General features: G+C 34.3%; 2 protein-coding genes across 2 annotated transcripts in view; both read left to right on the top strand.

Moving 5' to 3' along the window:
• The window catches only part of LOC126744782 (uncharacterized), a 55391-nt gene that overhangs the window by 13897 nt on the left and 22187 nt on the right, over positions 1-19307 (top strand). The gene's annotated exons all lie outside the window — the stretch shown is intronic.
• LOC126744631 (activating signal cointegrator 1 complex subunit 2) lies at positions 987-12589 on the top strand. Its single transcript, XM_050452162.1, has 12 exons — positions 987-1207; positions 1259-1339; positions 1395-1796; positions 1846-2052; positions 2107-2315; positions 2367-2552; positions 11114-11263; positions 11335-11579; positions 11632-11881; positions 11937-12105; positions 12167-12308; positions 12377-12589. Exons 1-12 carry the CDS (start codon positions 1121-1123, stop codon positions 12514-12516), a joined length of 2268 nt encoding a protein of 755 aa, XP_050308119.1. The 5' UTR covers positions 987-1120; the 3' UTR covers positions 12517-12589.

Here is a 19307-nt window from a genome sequence, read left to right as displayed (position 1 = left end):
GTATAAACATTATTAATCAAATATCAATAGATAGCGACCTACATGTTAAAGTCTTTTTAAAAAACAATGAATTGACCTAAAATGAATTTTACCTTTCATCTTTTCTTTTTCTTTTTATTGAAATTAAGTAGGTGGTCTCAACTCGAAAATCTATTAACTAGGTATAAGTCTTCTGATTATTGTGAGCTTAATAAACCATATTCTTCATCTCTAGAGAAGTTTTATGACTTCAATAACCAAAATTCAGATTTCTTAAAACAGGCGTTAAATTTATTGGAAAGTTTTGATTCACACAACCTAGAGGATGAAAAAGATAGTGACATTTGTAATCGAGTAATAGGTACTTTAATAGTAATGTCTTTTATGTTGTATATTATATCCCCTTGTGCATATGAATTGCTTAGAGATTATTTTAATCTACCCACCGAGAGATACCTTCAGATCTTTCTTCTAGCTTTGATGTGTCACCAAATTCTGCCTTAAATAAAACTGATGACACCACTAATTATTTAAACATTGTATCCATTTATTTAACACCGACTGGGAAAGTTGTTAATTTATTAATTGATGAAATTTATATAACTAAAAGACTAGACTATAGGGGAAAAAGTCTAATAATGCATTTATATAATTATTAACGGCACCTATACATATTTGAAACATGGAATCAATCACATAAATAAAATATTCTCATTTGTAAATAAATCAAAATTTCAAATGAGCCGCGCTTTCAAAGCGTAAACGGATCCGAATCTCCACGTGGTGCGACGTTGCCAAGAGTAAAGTCGGCTGTGATCATGTATTACTTATGTTACAAGAGTTCAAATACAAAATAAATGTATTTCCTAAATGTTACTAAAACTGTCCTTTTTTTTTAGATGATTAATTTAATTATATACAAAAAAACGAATAAATTCCAGCACTAAAATTCGCTTCTTTCTGTCAAATTTTAAGACACGTCAAGCTCTGACACATGTCAAATTTTTTGACAGTCACAATTAAAAAAAAAAACAAATTTCTGGAACAGCGGTAACGGGTGAATTACCTGTTAACATTTTCTAAATTGTTCCTTATGGGGTATTAAAACTGTAAGAATCCCATAAATTTTTTAGTGACCATTATGAATATCAGCAACTCCCTGTCCGAGTTAAATATTAACGATGATTCCATAGAGGCACCAAACTTCCAATACATCAACGTTTTCAAGGTATTTCACAATGTTATAGCCCCTAAAAAGTTTTTAAATATTCAATTATAGAACCCTAATAAGTTGCCGATAACGCAAGTGCATTTGGAGAAAAAGTGGAGACAGCTGAGGAAAAAGTTGCCCGAGGATTTGGTAACTTTTAAAAATGATTGCTATCCAGAGTTTTTTTGTGAAGTCCATTTTGTAGGACATAATAAACTGTTCAGGGAAAGACCTTCAAGCTGCTTACTTGGAAGAGAAAACTGAAATTATTCCAGCCCTTGATAAAAGATGGTTGCCAAAAGGGAGTTTGTCCCAGTGGGTACCATTTTCAATTCACCAAAAAGATGAAGAAAATGTCACTTTTCTGGCTAAAAATATTGTATACCTTCAAGGTTTAGAATATTTATTGAATTGTGATTTTCATCAGTTTTGGTGTTTGGTTTTGTATGAACCCTCAGTGACTGTCTCCCTCAGGAGCTTCCTACTTAACCCAGTTCTCCCTTTTCAGTTTAAATATTTAGAAAGGGACAATTTGCAGTTATTTAAAGCTGTTTTTAATAAATTCTTGTTGGTCTATGAGAAGTTGATTACATTTAAAAAGAGCGAGGTAAGTTTGTGACATAATTAGGTCCACTATGTCACATTTTATTTTTCAGTATGAATATATGCCAAACTCATTTGGCTTGTCCAAAATAATTGAGAAAAAACTTCTTAATTTACCTATTGTGATAACTCTAGCTGTTGTATATAGTCATAGCAAATTAGAATTTGTTAATAAGATAGTGGATATTTATTTTAATAACACTACAGAAATGGATTTTCTTATTAAGGAAGTGGAGACTGTTATTGAGCAGAATTGTATGGTAAGTCCCTATAATAGGTTTACTAATAGTTAGTAGATATATTGATGTTTATAGGTCTTAGAGATACTTTGTGATCAAATATGTGGCACCAAAGGATCAGACAGTGTTCCAATATCAATATTAAACAGACCACCAATATTTAGCTTGAATTGGGTGTATTCTGTGGGCGACTATTTGGTGAGCACACTGCTCACTTTAAATGCCCTATTTCACTTTTATAAGCCTGCATTAGAGTTAGCGCTAGTTAAAGAACTACCATATAGGTACAAAAAAATGTTGTCTTTATTACCCTTTTTGTCAATTTTATATTCTAGGCTGCCCTATACCTATGTAAACATATATAGGGAAATATATGAGTTACTGGATGACAGAGAAGAAACTCAAACAAATACCACCCTCTTTGGAGCAACCATTGATGTTATAAATGTAGGCAGAAGGGAATTTGTGGAACTGTTTCATTCTTTTATATCCAAATGTCTAGATGATGCTTTTCAGTACATGTAAGTAATTATTTGTTTAGAATCAATGTATTGTATAACATTATGATTGATTTTACTTGTTTAAAGTTTTTAGTGTTTCTAATTACAAATCCAAGAACTTTATATGCTTTATTGACAATAGGTTCATAGTGCTGGTTAAATTTAAAGTTTGACTGCATGTACACACCAAGGTCCCTACATTCACTTTTCCTGCTTAGTGACAAATTATCAATCATGTAATCAAACTTGGTACATTCCACTTTTCGTGTAAAAGGTAAAACATGACATTTACCAACATTTAATGACATTCTATTGACCTTAAACCACTCAGACGCTGAGTCTAAATCACTCTGCAACTCATCACAATCTTTAATAGATAATATATGTTTAAATAACTTAAAGTGATCTGCAAACATGACACACTCAGAACATTCTACAGAATCTGGCAAGTCATTAATAAAAATCACAAACAGTAATGGACCAAAGTTACTGCCCTGTGGCACTCCAGACAATACAATACAATATATTAATTCAATTTTACAAAATATAAATCATTCAATAGCAAATAGACAGCAATACAAGTCTATATTGGTACAATATCCCATTAACAAAATTACCTTAATATTATTGTAGCGTCTATCACGGAATGGAACATTTCACTAGACCGTTAGCTTGGCCTGTATCGAAATTTCCCATCCCTCGACCTGTGTGGCAGTTTTCTGCTATTAAGTATAAATAATTAAAATGAAACCATATCATAACATTAAAATAATCTATATAATACATGCTAATATGTCCTAAATAGTTAATTCCATCTATATACAAAAGAAATAATTCTTATAAAGAGAAGCGTAAGAGAGGAGACAAGGAGACAAAACAACCCGGAATGAAGCAGCAGAAACAAGAGAAGCATTGGAAGAAGAGTCTTTCTGTTCTTCTAATATTATTTTTATAGTGTAATACACATTTATCTACTACGTTTCGTTCTTTTTTTTTTTACATTAATCTTTTAAAGAGTTCGTAATGGTAAATGACGAAGTTTTTTATCTCAAAATTTAAACCTTTTCTATGCTTATTTACTTCGACTTTAGACCTTAGGCCTGTGGGCAGAAGCTTAAGAAATTTGGGAAGTAGAAACAGCATATTTCTTTGCAAGTGTGATTTGCTGAAAAAGTGCGATTGCAAATCCTTGTTTGTTTTAGAACGAGTATAATACTGATGGTCTAGTTCCCTAAAAATATCTTTAACCTTTCTGTAGTAACAAAGACGCACTAACAAACAATTCTCTTAAATTTAGTACATTTAGTTCCGAATAAAGGTTGATTGTAGGATATTGATTGCTTTTGCTTAGGATAATCTTAAGTATTTTATTTTGGCATACTTTTAACATTTGCATGGCATTATCACTCAGACCACCCCAAATTACTAAGCAATATCTTAAAATTGATTATACTAGTGAAGTATATACTATTTTTAGTGTTTTCTTATCTAAAATATTATGAATCTGATAAAATTTATAATAAAGTTTTCTAAGTTTTTTGGACGTTTCAAAAGCATGTTCATTCCAGCGTAGATACTGGTCAATGTATAAACCTAGGTATTTAATTTTACTAATTTTTTGTATGCAAGGACAAGGACAGTTGTTATTTAATAAATTACAAGTTGGGTTGTGAATTTTAATATTACTTTTTTTAAGTTGATCACTAGTTGTCAAAGAGAAAGCTATAAATTTGGTCTTTGTTATATTTAGGGTGATTTTGTTTTCATTTATCCAGTTTTGAATTACATAAAGGCCTTGCTCTGCTTTCGAGTATACACCATCCCAGCTGTTGTCTGTGAATGTGACTGCAGTATCATCGGCGTAACAAATAACCGAACTATCTTGTAGTAATTTTCCCAATTCATTAATATAGATCAAGAATAAAATTGGACCCAGGAACAAAAGGACCCAAAACTGTCCCTTGAGGAACTCCAGTATTTACAACCATATCACTACTTAGGATATAATTACATCGCACTCTTTGCACTCGATTTTCCAAGTAGAATCTAATAAGCTCCAGAGTTTGACCCCTTACTCCAACATTTTCTAATTTATTTAACAGCAAGTCTGGGAGACTGTATCGAAAGCCTTTGCAAAGTCCATATATACTGTAAGACATTTCTTATTTTCTTGCATATCTGACATAATTTTTTTAAACCAAAAAAATATTGCATCATCGGTGCTTTTATTAGATCTAAAACCAAATTGTGCATTAAAAATTATATTTTGTGATTAAAAAAATGAAATTAGGCGAGTCTTGACACATTTTTCCCATATTTTTGAAAAGTTACTTAGTAGAGATATGGGCCTGTAGTTTGTCATTTGATATGGATCGCCGTTTTTAAAAATTGGAATTATACTGCCATGTACTGCACAGATAATTCTCTACCCATCTTAACCCGTTGAATTCTTTTCTTTGGATAGGAATCTATAAATTTACATGCGGACAGAGAAAAACCGAATTTACCCAGTTTAGTGATCAGCAGACCGTGATCAATCTTATCAAAAGCTTTTTCACAGTCCGTCATGATCACATCTACCTGCTCCTTATTGTCAATAGCCTTAGCTGTTGCCTCTGTCAGAAGGTCAAGATTGGTTGGTGACAGTCGAGACTCCCGGCAAGAAACCGTGCTGCTGTAGAGCAAATTTATTTATAAAGGTGTTCAAGATATCTTGGTATAGAATGTTTTCAAAAATTTTTGCAAGAGAACGGACCAATAATAGGCAACATAACGTCTTTAAATGATATCTCATATTTAGCATCTGAAATCAAATATATTACCAAGTTAAAGCAACGCAATAACAAAATTGACCTTGTGATTGAAGTTTGCCCGGCACTTCGTAAGCGCCTTCTAGGAATAGGATCGGTTTTTGTGGGATGGAGCAAGTCAGTTGTGGAGGACTATCTGCGTGTTATTAAATGTTTTCGATGTTGTGCATATGGTCACACCGTAAAAGACTGTCGCGAACAAAAAGACACTTGTCCCAAATGCGGAAAAAATCATAAATTGAAAGAATGTATTTCTGATGAAAAAATGTGTATTAATTGTGTTAAATTAGGTTCTCATAACAAACATAATGTAAAGTCTATTTCTACTAACCACTATAGCATTGGTAAAGATTGTCTTTCCTATCAGAAATATCTTTTAAAGCTTGGATCTCAAATTAATTACGAATAACTTTTTTTACTGGGATAAATAGCTATTTTTATAGTTTATTTTATATTTATAGTTTATAAGAAATGGCTAACAAACAATTAAATTCTTATTTAAATGTATGTAAATATTAGATCTTTATTGCCAAGTTTTCCGGATTTTCTCAAATTTGTAAACAATAAATATGATATTTTGGGTATAAGTGAAACGTGGCTGAATGAAAATATATTAAGCAGTGCGGTTTCTATGCCAGGTTATAATTTTTTTAGAAGGATAGATTAGACAGAGTTGGGGGTGGTGTTGGCATCTATGTCAGGTCAATGTTTCAGTGCGAAATTGTAAATATTAATGTTAATAATGTAAACTTATGCTCCTAAATGTTAAAATTGGTATTCACAATATTGCAATACTTATAATATACAGACCCCCTAAATCGAAAGGGTTTGAAATTATAAATTTCCTGGAAGAAGTTGTTCTACATCTTTTAGTGACCTATGATTATTCAGTAATTCTCGGAAATCTAAATATTGATATGTTAAAACCTAATTCATTATATTCTATGCTTAACTCTTTTGGGTACGTACAATTAATAAATGAACCAACTCGTATAACAAATACTACTGCAACATGCTTAGATCCCATTTTTATCAATACTAAAGATATTTGTCATAAAAGTGGCACCGTTGTTTCAGGTTTAAGTGATCACAATCAAATACCTTTCTGCACTTTAAAATTAGTAGTTAAAAGACAAAAACAAAAATTTATAACCATCCGCAATTTTAAACATTTCAATGAGATATATTTTAGGATTGATTTATCACAGATTTACTGGGATAATATTTATTATCTTGAGGACATAAATAAAAAAGTTCAATATTTACAACAAAATATTAATTATTTATTTAATATTCATGCACCCTACAGAACTATAAGGGTCAGTAAAAAGCCAGCTCCCTGGTTGACAGACACCTTAAGACTTATTTTAAAGGAACGTGATAAGGCTTTGACTAAATACAAAAATCACAAGTGTTTAGAAAATTGGAGGTATTACACGGAGTGTCGTAATTTTGCGTTGGCATCAATAAGACGAGAAAAAGCTGCATATCTTGCAAGCTTGGAGAGTGACAAAACTGGTAAAAAACTTTGGAAAGGTCTAGAAACTTTAAATATTAAAACAACCAAGAATAATAACGAGCTGCCGTTTAATATATCTGATCCAAATCAAATAAATGATTTTTTTGTAAGTGTTTTTAATAAATCTGAAAAATGTGTAAACAAAATTAATTTCTACTCCAGTAATAAATTTACCGAGGATAATTTTCATTTTTCTTTAGTAGACCAAAGTACTGTCGAAAAAACTATAAAAAATATTAGGTCCAATGCCTCTGGTGTGGATAACATAACTCGACGTATCTTACACTTATGTCTCCCTGATATACTGGATCATGTCACTCATATTATAAAATATGAGTGATATGATGTGTCATATTATATTATAAAACATATTCATATCTATATTTCTTCCCCCCTCGCACACATTATAAATTTAATTTTTCAAACTGCAAAGGTCCCAAAAAAATTTAAACAAGCCATAGTAAAACCTATTCACAAGGCAGGTGATAAATCAAATATAAATAATTATAGACCCATAAGTATAATGAACATTTTTTTTAAAGTCTTTGAGAAATGCCTTAAGGACGAAGAATGCCTGGTGGAATTTTTTAATCAAAACAATATAATTTCTAAGAACCAATTTGGTTTCCAGAGTGGCCTCAGCACAACCGATGCAGTTTGTGTGCTTTGTGAGCAAATAACAGACCATTTGGATGGTGGCAGAAAGTGTCTTACGGTCTTCCTAGACCTAGCCAAGGCATTTGACACGGTCCCTCATAACAAATTGCTCCAAGTCCTAGAATCCTATGGGATAAGGGGAACCGTGTTAGACGTTTTTGCTGATTATTTGATGGATCGAGAGCAATCCGTCAAAGTTGAAAATACTATAAGTGAACCCCTTTAAATTAAAATGGGCATCCCTCAGGGGACTGTTCTGGGTCCAATTTTATTTGTAGCATATGTAAATTCCTTAACCAATATGTCAATACAAAACGGTAGTACTATCTCTTATGCTGACGACACAGCAGTAACTTTCTATGGGGAAACATGGGATTTGGTGAAGGAACATGCTATAAACGGTATAAAGAAAATAAAACACTGGCTAGACTCATTTAAATTATCATTAAATATCACTAAAACTATTTATATAGCATTTTCCCTCACAGCTGCAAACCGTCCATCATTTAATAGTATTTACATAGATAGTCTTATGGATAAACTTCATGAAGTTCACTCTACAAAATATCTTGGAATCTATATTGACAAACACTTAAAGTGGGACCACCACATCCTTAGACTATCAAAAAATATTCGAAAACTAATATACAAGTTTTATGTGCTCAGGGAAATATTAAATAAACAACTTTTGATTTCGATTTATAAAGCAATTGTGGAATCACTACTAAGGTATGGTCTAATTCTTTGGGGTGGGATATACCAAAACACATTGACTTCTTTAAATGTAACCCAAAACTACATTTTAAAAGTTATTTTCAAAAAAAACAAAAGATTTTCTACTGCATTACTTTATTCCAGAAATATTTTTGATGTACGCACATTATACTGTTGGTCGCTCTGTATATATATTCACAAGTCGAATAAATTTAAGAACTTTGTTAATCATCAGTATCAGACTAGATTAAATGTAAATAGACACTTATCAATTCCAACTGTTGCCACTACTATGAAATTAAAATCAATTTTTTACCACGCACCCAAACTGTACAACTTATTACCACCATATATTAGACATACAAAAGCTGTCAAAAAATTTTGTAAAATATCTAGGGATTACATTTATGATCATTTACATGTATTTAAAAAACTACTTACTGTTAATTAATTTTCATATTTCATAGCTTTAGGCATTCATACATGATCGTGAAGGATTTTTGTTTTCTAATGTTTAATTATTTATTGGGTGTTAAATGGAAACTTTGCAATAGTTAATGGATGGGACATATTTTGTTTAAATATTTATTTTTATAAAATTGTTTTTGATTTTTTTTGCACATACAGGTATTTGGTTACCTAGGTGCACCTTAAAATGTACTGAGATAGATTATAATTATTGGATTTTATTACACATACTTTGTAAAAGCTTATATGTAATATATCCGATTGATTGATTGATTGATATTATAAATTGTTGTTTGGAGGTAGGATATTTTCCTACGGCCTGGCGTGAATCAGTGGTATGTCCGATTCCCAAATCCTCCAGTCCTGAAAGTATTCAAGATTTGCGTCCGATAAGTTTGCTTCCCGTAATCTCCAAAGTTCTCGAAAGAATAGTCTATATGCAGCTGTCATCATTTTTAATGTCAAATAATATCCTCCCTTCCCATCAATCTGGTTTTAGGAAACATCATAGTACAGCTAGTTCACTTCTAAACGTCACCGATAATATCATGCGAGCTCTTGACAAAAAGATTTCAGCCATTATGATAGCCCTTGATTTTTCGAAAGCATTTGATGTCATCGATCATGATTTGCTTGTAGCGAAACTGAAATATTATGGCTGTAGTGAGGTTGTTTTGTCCTTTTTTAAAACGCCATAAGTATGGCGTAGAACCCAGAAAGTGAGGGTGAATAATGAATATTCTGCTTCGAAAAACATTATTTCTGGTGTCCCACAAGGGTCGATCCTAGGCCCATTATTATTTCTTTTATATACTTCAGATTTACTCGGTCTAGTTGAAGATTCTGAAATACATCAGTATGCTGATGATACTCAATACATACATTATTTTGACTCTGCTAATTTTGATAACGTGGCTGATACTATTAACGCTGATCTGAACGTAATAAATCAATTTTCAAAAGAGCATAACCTTGTCATTAATCCTAATAAAACAAAAATGGTTTTGTTTTCAAACCGAGGATCACATAAAAATGTAATGGAAACTGTTCACATTCAATTGGATAACGAAAGTATTTTGTTCTCTGATACTGTGAAGATTCTGGGACTTACAATAGACAATTCTTTAAGGTTTAAGGAACATGTTAATACTCTTCTGCAGAGGTGTTATTTACGCATGCGTATGCTTTATACCAATAAACACATTTTAAATTTAAAAACTAGGAAAAAACTTGTAGTGGCTCTTGTTTTATCTGTTCTAAATTACTGCCTTATAGTTTATTATCCTTGCTTAGACCAAATAAATCGTTACCGCCTGCAACGCGTGCAGAATACTTGCTGTAGATTTATTTTTAACCTCGGAAAGTTTGACCATGTATCAGACTCTATACTTCAGTTGAGGTGGTTAACGCTACCTTACCTATTCAAATTCTTCACTTCTACTTTTCTTTATCGAATATATGTTAGTCAAAGACCTGAATATCTTTTTGAAAAGTTAATACCAAGAAACCATGTTCACACTCGAAATATTAGATACAATATCTTGACCATGCCGCACCATTCCACGGCTCTATTCGAGCGATCTTTTACTTATAATGCCGTTAAGTTCTTTAATACTTATAAACCAATATTTAATACTTCGTTAAATGTGTATAGGAAATATTAAACTTTTGTTTTTAACTCAATCCAAAATATAGTCTAATGTTCTAGAAGATAAATACTTTATATATACCTGTTTCTTTTTTTGTTTTTTTTTTCGTTTTCTCCATTTAAACTGTGAATGTTAGGAAGGTTAAGAGTTAAAGAGTAGCTTTAAGCTAATCTTCGCCTTCTTGGCAATGTAGTATTAAGTAATATTGTAAGATTAATATTGCTTTTTTTTAATAAAGACATATTATTATTATTATTATTATATAGAATTGAGAACACTAATTGGTCGATAATTGTTAACCAAACATGCATCTCCCGATTTAATTATTGGAGTTACTGTTGCATACTTCAGCATTTCAGGAAATGTATTCGTCATTAGACACAGATTAAAAATTGTTTTTAGTGGAGCACACAAAATATCAGAACATCCCTTATACATGTAGGAAGGTTAGCAATATCTAGAGCACCACTAACAGAATGACCCTGAAATGAAACCTCTGTCGGAATATTATGTATAGGTGTAATAAGTTATCACGTTCAAATAGTATACTACTACTTCTGTGATTATTGTTTATTTACTGGTAAATTGAAATGAATCATTTTGTAATTTTTTTTTATTATTGTAAATAAACTGATTTATTTATTTTTATTTATCATTATTATTATTATTATGGATTTGGAACTTAATCCCTAGTTTATAAGTGCCATATTGCAAACAACTACTAGTATTTTTGCTACTATAATTACGTAAATTAAATCATTTAAGGGACAACGAATCAAAACAAGAAGGTGTAGTGGAAACTTATATGAGTCTACTGACTACTGCCCTAGAAGAAGATTATTTTATCTGTGATTATGATGCGACATACAAAGTTACTACACAAAACGAAATTTTGGCGAGCTGTTGCCAAATGTTGTATCCTTTTCTTACTCTCGTAATGATTATTGGTTTCTTTTAAAATTGGTTCCTTAACGGTGCAAATCTAGGGATACGACGCGTACGGATTTTATAGTGTCGTGCATAAAAAAGCTGCCGCGCAACAAAAAGTTACAGGAACTGTCCAAATTGAACCGACAAACGTTAGAGAATGTTTTTAAAGACTTCAAGCCGCCGTATGAACCGGAGTATTTCCAACCGGATTTAGAAGCGGGAACGTCTACTGCACAAAATGACAGCGATATTGAGGAAATGATTCGGGGTATTGTCGATATGTTCCCTCACTTGGGAGATGGTAAGGTCTCACTTTTTTTAAAATTAATTTTAGCTAAAAAATCCATTCTCAGGATATATTTATCAGTGTCTCGAATCCTACAACTTCAACTCGTCCGACGTGATCAATGCGATACTAGAAAACAATTTACCGCCACATTTGGCCGAAATACCTTTCGATACTATTCGGATACCTCCGGAACCGGAACCTGAGCAACCAATTTTGGCCTATAAGGGGAAAAAACCCGATTACAATGACGCTCTGACCTTATTAAACGACAAAACCGACATTCAAAGTATTAAAAAGAAGGTGCTGGAAGGAATGTAAGTAGGACACACAGAATTTTATATGCAGGGTTACATTTTCGGTTTTCTTTAGCCAGTACAGTACGGATTACTTGTATGATGACGAATACGACGATCGGTTTAATGATGATGTGTCTTTACCGGTGGCAGACGATCCTCTTAATGGAGAATTGAAAATTTTCAATCCCAACAGGCAAAGTAAGAAACAAGAGGAATCCGAGAGCGAAGAGGAGCCATCCGAGGTAAATACTCCGATATATTCCGTTTATAGGTGAAATGACAACAAAGAAAAACGCATTTTAGAGTGAGAACGCCTCCTCGGACCGTAACAGATTGAATTTCTGTGAAGATCCCGCGGTGCTACGTGAGAGGAGGGAAGCGCGGTACAGACAGAGGAATCCTAGAGCCGGAAACGGCCAAGAAAAACCTAAAAACGACGTAGTCGGTTAGTTTTAAGTTAATTCACTTTGTATAACTTAAGTAAGAATCCGTGTTTTTTTTCTCAATCTATAGGTAAACCAAAAGGCCAAGGTCAAGAGAAGTCAACGCAATTAAACAGACAAAAGAAGAGTGTCAATAAGTCAAGCAGGGCGAACCATAATAGAAAGGGCGGAGCTACTTGGAAGAGAAGCAGGGGGATGATCCCTTCTTAAGTTAAGAAGTTAAAGTTTAATTATTACTGTATTTATGTTGTTTTCATGGAATAAATGATTTAAGTTTTTTTTACTAAGTTGTCTTTTTTTTTTGAATCCTTGCCATACTAATCCGTAATGTAATTATGTTATGACATAATTACATATAATTCCTTCTAATTTTTCATGAGGCATTTGTACCTTAAAGTGCACTTTGGGGCCGTTGTTTTTCCTATTATATGTTGACGATCTCTCAGAATTCATTAAATTGTTCATGTACGCAGACGATACTACTATTGTAGTTACAGGAGAGAGTATGGAGGAAATCGAATTCAAAGCCCGCTCGATTATAAAAAAGTTTAATGATTGGTGTCATGCAAGTTTCTCAAAGAATGTGTTGGAAGCTCAGAGTTTTTCTGTATATTTGGATACTGTTTCAATTGTCTGCGAATCGTCAGTTAAGTTTTTGGGATTTTTTTTTTTTTATGGTAAACACAAGCACAAGAGGAAAGTCCTATGTCACTCTTGGAGTGGTGCTTGCGCGAAGATATTTGTAGGCATTTATCTTGAATCGCTGTAGGTTGTATGCGTCGGGAAATATGTGAGGTGGAAGCCCGTTCCACAAAGAAGATGTTCTCCAGATGAATGAGTCCCGATACAGCGACGTCCTTGGGGTAGGCAGGTGGACTCGATGTTAATGAGCCGCAACTGCTAGACGCGTCCTTGCCGGAACAGCCCTGGGTGGAATCAGGCCTGCCAGCTCAGAGGAGCACTTACCGTGATAATAACGGTAGAATAAACAGAGAACAGCCACCTTTCTCCTGTGCTCCAGACTCTTTGTCAGTTCTGGTTTGTCGATAAGACGACACTCTCTTCTGTATAGAATCCAGCAGGTTTAAACTATGCTTGGTGCAGAGCTCCAGACATGCGAGCAATACTCGAGGGAAGGGCGTATTTGAGCCTTATAAAGAGTCAGCAGCTGTTCTGGTGTATACAGTTTTTTCGTTTTGAAAAGCACTCCCGGTTTTTTGGAAGCCGTCCTGGCGACCTCGGCAACGTGGTCATGCCAGGACACACTGTTGGTGACCTCGACTCCTAGAAGATGTAAAGATGATTTCATTGGCAATGTTTTCCCTGCCATAACCAGCTCCGGGCCACCAAGGTTAGTCTTCATCGTAAATACTGCAGCCTGCGTTTTTTTAGCGTTAAAATTGACTAAATTGTTATCGCCCCACTCCAAGATTGCTCTAATATCGTTGTTGGTTGAAGCTACTTGTTGCTGCCTAAGATTCTGAGCACTTGCGGCTGTCGTTGGTTTGGCGGACTTAAATGTGGAAATAAGTGTGCTATCGTCCGCAAAGCTGTAGATTAGATTGACAATGGTTCCTAGCAAATCGTTGATATATACCAAGAAAAGGGTGGGGGATAGAATGCATCCTTGAGGGACTCCAGCGTTAATGTTTGTCGGAGAGGTATCCATCGACGGCTACTTGGATTGTTCGCTGTTCATGAAAACTTTTGATCCAGTTTAATAATGAGTTTTGTATGCCGATTGAGAAGAACTTGGTTAGTAGTCCCTCATGCCACACTCTGTCAAATGCCTTGGAAATGTCAAGAGCGACTGAGCGGGACTCGTCATGCTTCTCCATGGCCTCCGTCCACAAGTGTGTGACGTAGGTCAGAAGATCGCCGGTAGATCTAAGCTTTCGGAAGCCGTATTGATGATCGCTGATTAGTCCAGATGATTCCAGATATCTTAACAGTTGTTGGTTGACTGCTTTCTCCATAATCTTCGATATTACTGGAACTAGTGCAATCGGGCGGTAATTGGAGGGCATCGTCTTCTTACCTTTTTTGGGTACAGCTTGCACTCGAGCAGTTTTCCAGCTTGTTGGAAATTGGCCCTGCTTATACGATGCCGTGAACAGTCTACATAAGGGAGGAGTCAATTCGTCTGCACAATGTTTTAGTATTAGGGCTGGAATTCCATCAGGTCCAGAAGCTTTGTTGGTGTCTACGCTTTTAAGAATTTTATTTATAATTCGTTGGGGAAACCAAATTTTTTCCCATCGATGAATTCACCCTTGGCAAATATGGCGGTGTTTTGCCTTGCGAGTGCAGAGTAGAATTGGACGCGAAAAGTTTACCCAGTAAGTTGGCTTTTTCCCTTGCTGTTACCGCGATAGAACCATCATCTGCTGTTAGGTGTGGCAAGGCCGACTTAGCAAATCCTTGACTAGCGGCTTTCGATACCGACCAGAAAGATCTTGTTCCATTTGGGCAGTTTAGCAGTTTGTTTTTGATCCTGTTGTTGTGGCTCTCTTTGCATTCATCAATAATTCGCTTGCAGCTATTTCTGGAGGCTAAAAAGTTCCTCTGATTTTCGAAGGAAGAATGTTGACGCCATTTGCGATATGCTGCGTTTTTAGTGTTTACTGCTTTTTTGCAATTCAGGTTGAACCATTGCTTGTTGTTTGATCCGCATTTAGTAGAAAAAGGGATATAAGCTTCCATTCCTGCCAAGATCGTCTCTGTAATTTGGTTTGCACATTCTGAGATGTTATTGGTTCTAAAGCAGACTTCTTTCCAAGGGAATGAGCGATAAAATTCCCGAAGATGGTTCCACTCTGCTGATTTATAGTGCCATACCATCCGCGGCATCGGAGGATCCTGCGTTTTAACCTCCAACTGGCAAGAGACTGTTATCAATTTGTGGTCCGATGTTCCTAGGGGGGCATGTACTGATACTATGTACGAGTCAGGGTCTGAAGCCAAGACCAGATCTAGGAGACTCGCGAACTCGCCGTCTCGATCGGGGATTCTGGTAGGTTCCTCCACAAGCTGCGTAAGCCCGCATATGGTGGCAAATAGCTCAGCTTCTCGTCCTTCATCGTCGTTCTTGTTGCAGAAGCGCAGCCAGTTGATATTGTGAACGTTAAAATCACCCATGACGATGATTTCTGCGCTTGGGTAGTCAATTTGCAGATGGTTAATGCAATCAACCAGGTTCAAAAAGAGCCGCCTATATTGGGTGTCGCTTGGTGGTCTGTAGATACAACAGATAAATTTCGTGGCTCCACTGGCTATTATTTTGAACCACATGACGTCGAAGTCCGCAGGTTCAAGCGTTTCGTCCCGCTGGCAACTCAAATCGTTCTTGACAAATATTGCCAATCCAAAGTTTAGTCGAAATCGGGTGTGTAGATCGTATCCAGGATAAATGAGGTGAACATTTGTTGTTGAAGGTTTCACCTTTGTTTCTGCCAATGCCAGAATGTGAGGCTTATTTGATTGCAGGTGTTGGTGTACTGCATTAATATTGGTGTTTAGGCCTCTGATGTTGCAGAAATTGATTTTTAGGTTTTTTGATGTGCCTGATGGACCCCCCCGACCAGCCTCCGCCCGGAGATCCGAATGGGAGGCGAGTTTACCTCCGGAAAGTTTAGGTCGTGAGGGCGCCATCATGCATTTACTTTTCTTCTCCATTTCCCCTTTGGAAACCGGACACATCGACATGGCGGCGAAACGTGAGTTCCATGGAACCACTTCACGCCGCCTAAGTCCTATGTGGTGGTATTGAACCGGGCGATGCAAGTGGACACCATCTACCACCAAAGGGGTTGCTCTTTTAGTCGCCTTTTACGACAGGCAGAGCGTACCGGAGGGCTATTCTACCCCGGCCCTCCCCGAGAAATATCCCTATTTTATTAACACAAACATATATTCGATAGAGGATGAATTATCCTCGTTTAGTATGTACTTGTTTCTGTTTCCTAAAGAAAAATTAAACAGATTAGAAGTAATATCTAAAGAAACAATATATCTTTCTACAAAACAAAACAAACTCTTTGAAAATTGAAACAACTTTTATTATAAATTAATTAACAATATATTATGTAGAATTGGTAGTATTAGCTTTATAATTGGGGGAGTTTAAATTCCCCCAAATTCTGCAATTAACTTATATGAAAGTCACTGCCATACTGTTGACATTCTCAGGCAAGAATATTCAAGCTGTGATTTTTATATTTTTGGTGATTTTAATGTACCTGATTCAAGTTGGTGGAATGACGACAATGGTGTGGTGGTGACTTGTCCTTTAAACTCGGCGGGTCTAGTTTTAGGTCAGCATTATGCTTGTTTGAGTTTTTATCAGAATATTACAATTCCAAATGATAGGCGTGTTTATTTAGATCTAATTTTTTCAAGCAAGCAAACTCTTGCTGTAATGGAAGCAGTTGATTGTCTTTTTGAGGGGTCATTAAATCACAAAGGGTATAATTTTGAAATTGATTTTAGTTGTGAAACTCAGTCGAATTTAAACTATGTAGAGTTTTATTATGATTTTAAAATGGGTGATTATATTGGTATTAATAATTATTTATGTGGAATTAATTGGGACTTGGTTTTAAGCTCAGCAGACATTAATATAGCAGTCTCACATTTTTATCATATACTGGATATGGCTATAGCACTTTTTGTTCCCCTAAAGAGATACAAAACTTCAAAGTTTCCTAGTTGGTTTTCAGCTGAATTAAGATATTTAGTTAGGCAAAAGAAAATTGCACACAAATGCTACAGGGTCAGTCATAATGTGGCAGATTATATTACTTTTTCAAACATTAGGGCTAGATGTAAAACTTTGACTGATATTTGTTATGATAATTATATTTCAAACTTAGACCAACTACTCTACACTAACCCTAAAAGTTTTTGGTATAACATAAACAATAAAAGATCAATTAATAAACTTCCTAATTTAATGTATTATAATGATAATGAGTTCGTTGGCTGTGAACAGATAGCTGAAGGTTTTGCCCAGTTTTTTTCAACAGTCTATAGTCCTATTAATAATATAAACAATAATGGTGCTTTTATCAATCAGCAAGCAAAGTTAAATATGACCATTCCTAATCCCACCCTTTCCGTTGGGTTGATTTTTGATAAAATTACCAAGTTGCCACCCAAAGTTAGTTCAGGACCCGATGGCATTCCGAATTATTTTCTAATAAAGTGTGTATGTACTATTTCATACCCTCTTTTTATAATTTTTAAAAGATCTTTAGATTCTGCAATTTTTCCAACCTTGTGGAAACATAGTTTTGTAATGCCAATTTTTAAATCTGGCGACAATAGCAAAATCGAGAATTACAGAAGTGTTTGTATACAATCAGCCATTCCGAAGCTCCTGGACAGTCTTATCTATGATCAATTATATTTTTATTGTAAAGAGTTGTTACTTAGCGAACAACATGGATTTATTTCTGGAAAGTCTACTGTGACTAATTTGTTAGTGTTTCAGCAGAATCTGTTGAATGCCTTGGAGAGGGGATGTCAGATGGATGTAATCTACACGGACTTCTCCAAGGCGTTCGACAGAGTTGACCATAGTATTTTGGCAAAAAAATAGGATATTTTTGGATTTTCTAATCTTATGGTGAATTGGTTTGTAAATTCCCTGTCAGGGAGGACCCAGCAGGCACGAATAGGTAATGCAAGATCAAGCTATATTAATGTCACTTCAGGTGTTCCACAAGGTGGGCACTGTTCACCTTTGCTCTATAATATTTTTGTGAATGATATTGGTGCCTGTTTTGAGAACAGTGACTTTCTATCATTTGCTGATGATTTGAAGTTTTTTAGAGAGATTTTATCAATACTTGATCAGATTTTGTTGCAAAGTGATTTGGATAGATTGAATGAGTGGTGTGTTAACAACAATTTGTTTTTGAATGTAAGCAAATGCAATTATATAAGTTTTCTCAAGCGAACTAAAAAGGTTGTCACTTCATATAACATTCAAGGAAGTACACTTCAATATTGCAGCATAGTTAAAGATCTTGGTATCTCATTTGATGTTCATTTAAACTTTAATGCACACATAAACAATATTGTTCTCAAATCCTTTAAGAATCTGGATTTTGTACTAAGGAACTGTAAAGAATTTTCTATAGAGACCTGTAAGAGGTTATACATGTCATTGGTTGTTTCATTGCTGGAATATGGCTCAGTGATATGGTCGCCCTTTTACATGAATAATTGCTTGTCCTTGGAAAGAGTTCAGAACAAATTTATTAGGTTTTGTCTCTATAAACTTCGAATAAGAATTCCGGATGATCATGTTTATGATATTGTTTTAGAAATGCTTGATATGAAGACATTGAGACAAAGACGGATATATGCAGATTTAATTTTTTTGTATAAATTATTGAATGGTCAGATAATTTGTCCAGAACTTCTGATGACAAAACAATTTAATATTCCATCTAGGAATTTAAGGCAGTATCATGTCTTTTCATTACCATTTCATAGCGCCAATTATGCATTACATGCTCCTATTGAAAGAACTCTAAGAATTGTCAATACTAGGGCGGTTGAAATTTTGGGCATTTCCTTATCTAGATTTAAGAGTCAAATAAGAGAAATTGTTTAATTTTTTTTTTTTTTTTTTTAGTGCAATACTGAATATTATACTTTAGTAGGGTATGTTTTTAGTATTTTTAGAATTCTGTTATATTGATTTAAGTTATAAAACTATTTTCGGTATTTTACATTTATAAGTAGGCTTTATTACTGCTTAATAGTTAGTATTTTATTGTTAAGTATGGTTAGGTTCAATTGATTTTGTATTTAATTTACTGTTGTAATGGGGTTGATCCCGTAAAATAAAAAAAAAAAATAAATAAAAATAAATAAACTTATTTTAGTATAAACATATATCACTTATATAGTAAATATTTGTTGGTCTCTTATAATACTAACATTCCATGGAACTATATTAATAAAAACTTAATTGAAAGACACATGTATAC

Source organism: Anthonomus grandis, chromosome 1, assembly GCF_022605725.1.
Source record: "Anthonomus grandis grandis chromosome 1, icAntGran1.3, whole genome shotgun sequence".
Taxonomy (NCBI): Eukaryota; Metazoa; Arthropoda; class Insecta; order Coleoptera; family Curculionidae; genus Anthonomus; species Anthonomus grandis.
Note: the sequence above shows the minus strand (reverse complement) of the source record. Positions and strands in the feature narration are given on the sequence as shown.